Source organism: Prionailurus bengalensis, chromosome D2, assembly GCF_016509475.1.
Source record: "Prionailurus bengalensis isolate Pbe53 chromosome D2, Fcat_Pben_1.1_paternal_pri, whole genome shotgun sequence".
Classification (NCBI taxonomy): domain Eukaryota; kingdom Metazoa; phylum Chordata; class Mammalia; order Carnivora; family Felidae; genus Prionailurus; species Prionailurus bengalensis.
In genome coordinates, this window is record NC_057351.1 from 46,993,950 (window position 1) to 47,004,807 (window position 10,858).

Sequence of the window (10,858 nt, forward strand, 5' to 3'; positions counted from 1 at the left end):
AGTAAGTTGACTCATAATCTTCAGCCACCCTGGATCAGGACAGCATGGCAGTTGAGAGCTGGATGCTGGAGCTAGATAGCCTGCATTTGAATCCTGTCTCTACCACCTATGAACTCTCCAACTGTGGGTAAATTACTGTCCCTTGGTGTCCTTGCCTGTAAAAAGGCAATATGAAGTTTGATAAGAGTATTAAATGAGTTAATGTTGTAAAATGCTTAGAACAGTGTCTAGAATGTTATAAGTACTTCTATGTGTCTAAAAAATAATTTTTTTTCCTTTCCTCATTTGACTTACATTGAGTAGCAGATAGGTACTCTGTAGCAACAGTTCCTATATCTAATTGAGAAAGGAGAGAAGAAAATGTTGCCATTTTCTCCAACAGGTTTGGATGGGAAGTTCTCTTTTGCCTGCAAGTTATGGTCAGATAGAGAAGTCTCTGGAAAGGAATTTACCAAGAGTTCTATTGAAGAGCAAGCCACAGACACAGGAAGCCCAGAGGAGCAGGGCCTTTGTGTAAGGCTGGTTGGCCAGAGACGGAGCAGGGACCAGCACCCTGGACAGCTCCCTGCCAGCCAGGGAAGGGAATCCTTCCCAAGTTCTGCCAAGGCTAGGGTCCTAGCCTTTCCCTGAGGCAGGGAGTCCTCAACTCCCAGAGATGCCTGCTCCCTAGTTACTGGGGCTGCTGATCAAAGGGGTAGGGGATTGCCTTCTGAACTGGAAGTTTGAGGGTGAGGGAGTTTAGTGTCCCAGGAGCTTCTTTAGGGACCAGCCAAGCCTTCCTCCTCCCATGGATCTTGATCTGTCCTTCTCCCCTACACTGCCAGGTGTGGCTGCCTTGCAGTTGGAGCAGCAGAGGCACAGTGAAGCACAGGAAATAGGAAGGCATCATGAAAATCACAAGACAGGTGGTTTAAATCCAGGCTCTACTGTTGGGACCTTAGGTAAGTGACATGATTTCTCTCTGCCCAGCTTCCTCATCAGTAAGACAGGGAAAAGAACACCTGCACTGCCCCAGGACTGAGTGAAATTAAATAACACAGCACACATAACACCCTTGGCACAGAGTCCTCAATAAATGAGTCTGTTTCCTGCCATTGGTGAACGGAGGACTGGAGAGTTGGACATGATCTCAGAGATAACTTGGTTCCATGCTCAAGAAGAGTCATGAATTATGAGGGCCAGTGGGCTGGGAGAGGTGTCTGCACCTTGAAGTCTCTGGAAAAGTTTCCTTTCTCTAAGATTCCTCTAAGTTCTAAATTCTTCAGCCAATAGACAGAAAAACATCTGCTTTAAACCGTCCCCCCCCCCCCCATTAAAGCAGACAGGGCAAACAATATATGCATAAATAACAATTGCTCTGCAGGCTGGAAGACTGACCCTTTATTTGTATTTATTTATTTATTTATTTATTTATTATTTTTAATATAATTTATTGTCAAGTTGGCTAACATACAGTGTATACAGTGTGCTCCTGGTTTGCGGGGTAGATTCTTGTGATTCACTGGTTACATACAACTACTCAGTGCTCATTCCAATAAGTGCCCTCCTCAATGTCCATCACCCTTCTTCCCCTCCCCTGCCCCTCACCCATCAACCCTCTGACCCTTTAAAAGCCTCACAATGGGAGAGTCAGAAGAGGGCAGAGGTCTGCTTTGGGAAGCTGGAGCTGGTATACTCAACTGAGAATATGCAGATTATGATCTGCTGAATGAGGAAGTGTAAGCCACCCACACAGGGGCAGCAGGTAGCCCCCCACCCTCCACCCCCCACCTCCCCAGCAGCTGAGCTCTCACTCTGGGAAAGTGAAACCCATGGGATCACCTCAATTGAAGGTGCAATTTCAATACACCCATACAAAGGAAGTAGAGTCACAGATATTACTTACAGATCCCAGAAGCAGAGGGGAGGCTGCAAAGAGCAATGGGGGAAGGGCAGACTCTGTCCCAGGTCACCAGTGAGCAGGAGATAGACAGTAGGGTAGCAAGCACTTTTTACTTATAAAGTGGTTGAGGCAGAGGTCACTAACATTTTGTGTGCTTATTTTTAAATGGTTATTTTTAAAGGTGCCCCAGGAAAAGCCATGTGAGAACTTAAGTCAGAAATCCTAAACTCAAGTCCTTATCTAAATGTCCAGATTCTGGGGGTGCCTGGGTGACTCAGCCAGTTGAGTGTCCAACTTCGGCTCAGGTCGTGATCTCTTGGCTCATGAGTTCGAGCCCTGCATCAGGCTCTGTGCTGACAGCTCAGAGCCTGGAGCTTGTTTCGGATTCTGTCTCTGTCTCTCTCTGCACTTGCCCTCCCCACCCTCCATCTCAAATATAAATAGACATTAAGGAAAGCTTTTTTAAGTGTTTAAATGTCCAGATTCTGGGTATGAGTAGGGCTATCAAACTGTAAAATGCCTGAGCAGCAACTTAGAAAAACAAAAGTTGTTTTTCTCATCCCCAGGTTTCAAACTCAAATGACTGGACAAGCAGGTAGGTGATCTAAATGTGCAAAATCAGTCGGAGGGACACTGTGATAAGCTGAAGAGTGTGTGCTGACTCAAGGCCTTCAAATAAAATTTAAAATAATTCTGTCACCCTGAAAAGCCCTTCTCCAGTACCCATTTCCCCAGGAAATGCAGCGGAGGAGGGGCTTTCCTCTCACCCCTTACTTAACAGAGACAAAAGCTGGAGTCCAGAGAGAGGCTGTGACTTGCCCAAGGTCAATCAGAGCCAGATCTGTCTCCATAAGGGGCTCTTTTCCTGTCTCAGACACAGGGCAGTTTGGCCACTGCAGAGCACATGCTGGGAGCTCCTGAAGTGGAAGGGTTTCTCCTCCTCTCTGGGGTGCCTGGGTAGGTGGAGAGATTGACTAACAGGTACCAAAGCTGCCGGCTGTCATCCTGACACCCTGGTCTCTATCATCTCACCCCATAGCCATCTCAGGGATAGAAGATAACTTCCCAATGCCCTTGGGCCTCCCATCAGCTAGGACAGAGCCTGGAATCACAACGCCCACCTAATCACAAGGACTAGCCAGGAAGCCAAGGTGTCCCTGTATCTTTTACCTGCTCTTTACAAGACCCACTACTGTGGGAAAGGAAGATAAAAGAACACATTTTACAGATAATAATGACAATAGCAAGCACTTGCATCACTCTTACTATGTTATGGGCAGTTGATGCAATGATTACCCCATTTTACAAATAAAGAAACAGGGGGACAGAGAGGTGAAGTCATTCCCTGACGCCCTAACTGGTAAGTGGCAGAGGTGGGAGCCATCTTCAGTCATTTGTCTCTAAAGCCCAAGTTCTTTGCACTGCATCACCAGTGCCTCCCTCAGGGTGGGGAGCACGGTAGAGAAAGAAGATGGATCTAATGCTAGTTTACTTTTGAGACCAGAAGAATGGGAAAATTCCTCTCTGACTCTGGAAAGGACACACTGTAATCTCAACAACACAAGTCCCCCAGTCCCAGCTGCCTCAGAGCCTTTCCCTTGCCAGCCCGCAGACTGGAACACGGACTCCGTGTGCCATCTAGGGTCCACGCTCTTTGGGGGAACACATTAGGCTCAGCGCACAGCCAGGGGGGCTCAGCCAGTCTGCAGAGAATGAGATGTCTGGGCGTTGCAGCCCTCTCGGCAGGTGAGCCTCCCTCCATCCTCTGATGAGAGCAAAGCTGCTGGGTCCTGCCATGGGAGTGGGCGCCGCACCCACTCCCACGGGCTTTCTTACAGCTGCCAAGAGAGGACCCCGGCCACGTAACTCCCAAAGCCCACCTGGGACTTGGAAGCAGCTCTGGAGACGGGGGGCGGGACCTCACTGAAACTGAGGGAGGACTCGTTCGAAAGCTAAGAGGGGCTGGGAGGAGTTAGAATGGGGAGGGGTCAGGAGGAGGGAAAGGAGAAGAGGCGGAGCTGGGAAACCCGGACAGTTAAAGCTGAAAGGGGGAGTACGGGCTGGGAGAGGGTGGTGAAGCTGTACGGGAGGATGGGAGGGGCAAGGCTGATATTCGGGGCCCCGGGTGGGAGGAGGATGACTTCTCCCCTCGATCCCCAGAAGCTAATAGTCAGGAATTCTCTGCTATGACATTCTCCCGAAGGGCCGGTCTGTCGGAACCCGGCCCAGCAGTCTCTGCGTCTCCCCCTCCCTTCCCGAAGGTGGAAGGGGCCAAGGGGGTGGGGCCGGAGAAAGGGTTGGGGGGATCTATACCGGGCCCCCCACCAATAGCAGCCCCACATTCCAGCTGCGAGAACAGATGGACGCAGCGGCGGCTCACCTCGGGGGCTCTTTGCCGGCTGTGCGCGGAGATCCAGGCTGAGGAGGAGATCTGGAGTCCCCGGCGCCTTCCTCTCCAGCAGGGCTGGAGGGTTGGGGGACGGCCGCTGAGCGACCCTCTGGGGAGGGGGGAAAAGAAGGGGTGCAAACCCCTCGGGTCCTAGAACTGAGAGGGGGCGGAGGAACAGACAGCCCGCTCCTCGCGCGGCGCATCCATCCTCCACGGCTTGACCAGTACTCTCTTCACACCAAGACCCCTTTCTAGGGTTTCCAGTCCTGGCGCCTCTGGGAAGGGGACCCCTGCCCGGCCGTGCCCCGCCCCCGGCCCCCGCCCCGCCGACGTCGCATTAGCATGAGCGACGCAAGTGGCCCGGGCACCACTCGGGGGCCGAGACTCGCCGCGTCACAGCCCCGAGTGGAAAGGAAAAAAAGAGGAGGCGGAGGAGGAGGAGGCAAGAGCCGACGCGAAGGGAGGGGAGAGCGGCGGCGGGGCGAGTGAGCCAGCGGGCGGGCGGCAGCAGCATGCCCTTCGGCCCGCGCGGGCGGCCTTTCAACGCTTCGGGGACCGCGCCTGACAAGCCCAAGGCGCCGCGCGCTCAGTCTCTGGCCCCAGCCACTCGGCGCGCCCACCTTCCCTGACAGCCCCCGAGCCTAGCAGCGGCGGGTCCGGGCTTGGCTGCGAACGGCCGGAGGCGTCTCGCCGGACAGGGTCTTTGCCTTTCCCGGGACAACGGGCCATGAGCCCTGCAGCCACCTGAGACACAGGGGGCGCTGCGCCGCGCGGACCGCGCCCGCGAAGTTCCGTGCCCTCGGCTCTGCACTGCAGGGCGCCCGCGCCCAGGCGGCCCCAGCGGAGGCGTCCTCGGAAGAGCGGAGGAGTAGAGGCAATGGAACCCGCGGCGCCCGCGGGCCAGGCCCGGGGGGCAGCCAGCAAGCTGTCGGAGGCGATGGGCGCAGTGCTGCAGGATCCTCGGCGGCAGCGGCGCCTGGTGCTGGTCATCGTGTGCGTGGCTCTCTTCTTGGACAACATGCTGTACATGGTCATCGTGCCCATCGTGCCCGACTACATTGCCCACATGCATAAGGCCGGCAGGCCCACCACGAGCCCCAAAGTGCACACCCTGCAGGCGCCCACTCCAGCCAGTGGCAGTGACAACATGGGCAACACCTCAGAGTCCCCGACGGAGAGTGAGGACGTGAAGATCGGGGTGCTGTTTGCCTCCAAGGCCATCCTGCAGCTGCTGGTGAACCCCCTGAGTGGGCCCTTCATTGACCGTATGAGCTACGACGTGCCGCTGCTTATCGGCCTGGGTGTCTTGTTCGCCTCCACCGTGCTGTTCGCGTTCGCGGAGGACTATGCTATGCTCTTCGCTGCACGCAGCCTGCAAGGCCTGGGCTCAGCCTTTGCGGATACGTCCGGCATTGCCATGATCGCCGACAAGTATCCTGAAGAGCCGGAGCGCAGTCGTGCGTTGGGCGTGGCACTGGCCTTCATCAGCTTCGGGAGTCTGGTGGCGCCACCCTTCGGGGGCTTCCTCTACGGGTTCGCGGGCAAGCCTGTGCCCTTTCTGGTGCTCGCCGCTGTTTCGCTGCTCGACGCGCTGTTGCTGCTGGTGGTGGCCAAGCCCTTCTCGGCCGTGACGCGGGCGCGGGCCAACCTGCCGGTAGGCACACCCATCCACCGCCTCATGCTGGACCCTTACATCGCCGTGGTGGCCGGGGCACTCACCACCTGCAACATCCCCCTCGCCTTCCTCGAGCCCACCATCGCCACGTGGATGGAGCACACGATGGCGGCGTCTGAATGGCAGACGGGCATGGCCTGGCTGCCAGCTTTCGTGCCGCATGTGCTAGGTGTCTACCTCACCGTGCGCCTGGCGGCGCGCTATCCACACCTGCAGTGGCTGTACGGAGCACTAGGGCTGGCAGTGATCGGCGCCAGCTCTTGCGTGGTGCCTGCCTGCCGCTCCTTCGCACCACTGGTGATCTCACTCTGCGGCCTCTGCTTCGGCATCGCGCTAGTTGACACGGCACTGCTGCCCACGCTCGCCTTTCTCGTGGACGTGCGCCACGTCTCGGTCTACGGCAGCGTCTATGCCATCGCCGACATCTCCTATTCCGTGGCCTATGCTCTCGGGCCCATAGTGGCGGGGCACATAGTGCACTCGCTTGGTTTTGTGCAACTTAGCCTTGGCATGGGCCTGGCCAACCTGCTCTACGCGCCGGTCCTGCTGCTGCTGCGCAACGTGGGCCTCCTGAGGCGCTCCCGCTCTGAGCGCGATGTGCTGCTGGATGAGCCACCGCAGGGTCTGTATGATGCTGTGCGCCTGCGTGAGCGCCCTGTGGCCGACCCAGACGGCGCCCCTCGAAGCCCTTCGGGCCCCTTTGACGAGTGCGAGGACGTCTACAACAATTACTACACCCACAGCTAGCAGCCCAGCTACTCTTCCGAGCCATCCCCTCACCGCCCACCCCCCGGGTCAAGGTGGCTACTCTGTGAGAGTACTGGCCAGCTTATACTCAAGGCCCACCCCTCCAACGAGTATCCTACACTCTCGCCCATCTTGACTTGCCTGCCGGGATCCCCCCACTTTGACCCTTTCTGTGTTTCCCTCCCTCTAGTCCAGTGGGACGTGGAGCACGGAAGCATACAAAACGATACACTCCTGGCAGAGATAAAGAGGTGCGCAAGCCGCCACCTCGGGGCTCCCCTGTGTAGAGCGGTCCGTCTGTCTGTCTGTCTTTCCTTCCGTTCCTCTCAGTGCCAACTTAGCCCCCAGCACCGCGGTGCTTCCGGCCAGAATCAATAAACTATATCTGTTCGAGACCGAGTCTCTTTACTGATGAGGGTGGGCGGCCCGGCACAGGGCCAGGGCAGAGGGGAGGGCAGAGGGGAGGGTGAGCTGAGTCTAGCCCCGATCCAGGTCTGGCAAGCACTCGGGAAGCCTGTGGCTCTTGCTACCTGGTAAAGGAGATACGAAAGAAGCAAAACCAACAAGGGATCCCACCCTCAGACACCGTGTTGTACACGGCTCTCTTCCCTCGAGACAGCCCCTCCCTCCCAGTCCCAACGCAGCGCCCCAGGGCGCCGCCCGAGGGAGCCTGAGGATCCGCTCCCTCCGGGTACGCTAGTCCCCGCCCCTTGAGGACACTCCCAGTGTCAGCCACTGAGCTCTGAAACGCCAGAGCCCCGCATCCTGCCCGGTCCAGGCTCCGGTGAGGAGTAGGGGCCGAGCTGTTCCAGGCAGAGATCCGCTCTCTGGAAAAGCGCTTGTGTGGTGTGTGCTCGTTAGAGAGTTAGGCTCTCTCCTTCGAGGAGTGGGGGAACTGTTGATGTGTCTGCTGTGTCCTGGCTGTGCGGGTCTGAGTCGTGACTGAAGAGGGTGCCAGTGTGGGAGCTGGTGCCAACCCCCCACCCTTACCCCCACCCTTACCCTGGCCTTGGTGGAAGCAGCTGGCCAAAGCTGTCAGAATTCTCCCCACCTTGAGCGCAGGTCTCCGGAGCCGCAGGCCCCCGTTTGCAGGCCACTCCCAGTCCTGGAGCCTGCGGCCTGATGAAGGCCGAAGAGCCCTCCAATTCTGGCAAGGAGAGGCAGCAGAGTTGGGGTATGCCTGTGTATTAAACAATGCCTGCGAGAGTCTTCACTGCTGGTGTGTGCACGTCTGTCCTCGTCTGTGTGTTGGGCTGTGTTGCGTGCGTTTGGGCAGGGTCTGTCTTTGTGGGTCTGTCTGTATGTGTTGGTGTGTAAGGATCTGTATCTGGGGTGGGGGAGGAGTGCTTTGTCTGGGAGGAGTGTCTATAAGCATCCCCAGGTCTGTATCTCCACTCCCTCACCCCATAGTGCCAGCAAGGATGGGGTGGGAATAGAAAAGGAAGGAGGACCTGCAGTGATCAACAAACAGGATGATGATGATGATGATGATGATGATGATTTTGAAAGAAGTTGTGGTACGGTTTGAGCCTGGCCTAGACGGCGGGGAGGGCAGATTTCTCCAGACCCAACCCTTCCCAGGGTGGTGCGGACGCAACCGGGGCTTGGATAATGGAGTTGGGAGAGCGCGGCGACTGGGGATGGCTGGGCGGGGTGCAAAAGGCAAGGCGGGGGCGGGGGGGGGGGGAGGCAATGTTCTGCACACCCTTCCCCGGCCCGGATTCCGCTGCCCTTACACAAACTCACCCGGGAAGCCGTCCGAGCCGGGGCTAGGGGCCGGGAGATGGGATCGCGGTAGGGAGCCGCGGGGGCGGGGGCAATGAGGAAGAACAGGAGAGACGGGGTGGGGCTGAGGGAGGGAGGAAAGAGGAGAGAGGGGAGGGAGGAGGAACAGGAGGAAGGAGAAGACAAGACCGGCCGGTTCGCCGGCAGCCAGTAGGGAGGCCGCAGGGACCCGGCGACGTCGGAGGCTCTAAGGTGGACAGAGGCCCCCACCACCGTACTGCTGACGCGCCCCTGGATCCCTTCTGGCTCACACTCGCGCCCCCAGTCTTGCTTGGTGCCGTGGAGCGGCGGCAGAGGCGGCAGATCCGAGGAGGGCAGGTGAGAAGGGCTGGGCTGGAGGACCGCAGCGCGGGGAGCAAGCAAAGCTCAGAGACCGGAGGGCCGCGGAGTAAGGCTCCTTCCAAGGACCGCGCCGGGGGCGAGAGACCCCAAGATCCTCGGGATTTCCGAGCCCTGAACTGAAGCGGCCGTCGGGGAACTGCCAGGAGACTGGGTTTCCGCGGCTCTGGCTCTTCCCCACCAGGAGTGGGGGCAGGGGGATAGGGAGCTGAACGGTGAGAAGTTAGGGGGAAAGGGTTTGGAGAGAACTTGACCATCAGGCTCCGAGGTTCCACGTGCGTATCCTCACTTCTCTCTTCTCCTAGATCCCCATCTGCTAAATGCCAAGGTCTGCACTTTCTGTGCCCAGTCAAGGCGTTGGCGGATCTCACCCAGCCAGACCCCTCTGAATCGCGGGTGAGCACCCAACTCTCGCGAAGGCGGAGGTGGGGAGCCGCCGCAGGTGGCAAGTATGAGCTGGGTCCCAAGGAGTCTCTAGAGAGTACGGACTGCCTGTGTTGCCCGGGCGGAGCTGGGGTTGGGCCTCCTGGGCAGAGCAGAGACCCCTCCTGGCAGTCCTCGGAAGCCATGCTGGTGGCAGCAGAGAGTGGAGAGCACCAAACAGAGACAGAAAGATACACACACATACACATATGCCTCCTTGTTGTCCCATGGCCCAAGGAGGGAAAGCAGCTGCTGCCTAACAAGGACCAGGCCCTCCCATTTGGTCCTCAGGAAGCTGTCCCTGCTCCAATCTTACACCTTTCCAAGATATGGGGTCTCCAAGAGCACTAGGGCCTTTACCAACTTGCCCTTGCCCTCAACAACCTTTCCAATCTCCGCGGTGCTGTGATAGACCCTAACTTGGATGCTGCTGCTTTTATGTTACTGGGAGTGGGAGCAGCTACTACCCCCCAGGGACGGTCCAGGGACCACTAGTCTGTAGCATCCTGGCAAAATGTTCACATCTCTGCCTATAGTCTCTGCCTAGCACTGCCAGGAAGGCTAGGTTCCTCCATTCTGGAGCCTGATTCATCCATCTTTCTGGATGCTCTGCCCTTGGGTCAACTGTGCCTGGACCCTGGCTCCCACCTGGGCCATGCTTGCCTGGGGGTTGGGGGAGGGCGCAGGGGATAAAATGGGCTAAGCATCAGCTTTCTGTTCTTGGGAGAGAATAGGCAATGGGTGAGTGGAAATCATGGATGCATGGCTCTGAGGCTTATGCTTAGCGCATTCTCTGAAGGTAGAAGGTAGCCTTAAAAATAGGCTTTTGCCCCCTCTTGGCCTGTGTCACTTGTACTGTGAATAAAAAATTAATCCTCTTCTCTCCAGGTTGAGTCAGGTGGTCTCTAGGGGCCTGGACTGTGCAGCTGCCCTGTCCCATCTCCCTCAGCATTCCCATGCCACCTGCTCTAGGAGCCTGGGAACCAAAGATTGCCTAAGTCCAAGTCTGTCCAGCAGGCCCCAGGGTCCTCCACTCCCACCCCTGCCTTGGCCAGAGGCCAGGCTCCCAGTCAGCCCAGAGTGCTCCTGGAACCCACAGCCTTAGAGGACCTGTGTTCATTTACACATGCATTGATGCATGCGTGCATTCCTTTTACTCAGCTACCCAGCACTGATCCTACTCCATGCTAGTCACGCAGCTAGGTCCCAGAGATGAAGCACTGAACACAACAGGAGAAGCTCACAGTCTAGTGGGAAAGAGAGATTTTAATCAGCAAAACGGGTATCTGTTGGGTCCAAGGCAGGAACAAAGCAAGTGCTCTGCCAACACTCCCTTATGGATTTGGAGTGAGCGAGTCCAGCCCCGCTCCCTCCCACTCTGCTCTGGGGTGGTAGGTTGAGCCTGGGTGGCAGTCTTATGGAGTAGGGACCACCTAAAGGCTCACTCTAGACCCCACTCTATCCCATCTGGGGACTCAGAAAGGACACTGTGGTCAGGGGGCCTGGTCCAGAGATTGGGAGATTGGGACCAGGTCTACAATGAGGCCCTGTGTATTTGGGGCCCATGTCCAGCTCTAGCCTCTTTACAGGGTGGGGGTGAAGGGTCCATGTAGCTTTA

The 10,858-nt window shown here is 57.3% G+C and overlaps 1 protein-coding gene across 1 annotated transcript; it reads left to right on the forward strand.

The window, feature by feature from the left end:
- The first annotated feature begins 4,594 nt into the window (after nt 1–4,594).
- Nucleotides 4,595–7,088, forward strand: SLC18A3 (solute carrier family 18 member A3). Its single transcript, XM_043596837.1, has one exon. It carries the CDS (start codon nt 5,149–5,151, stop codon nt 6,691–6,693), a length of 1,545 nt encoding a protein of 514 aa, XP_043452772.1. The 5' UTR covers nt 4,595–5,148; the 3' UTR covers nt 6,694–7,088.
- The last annotated feature ends 3,770 nt before the right edge of the window (nt 7,089–10,858 follow it).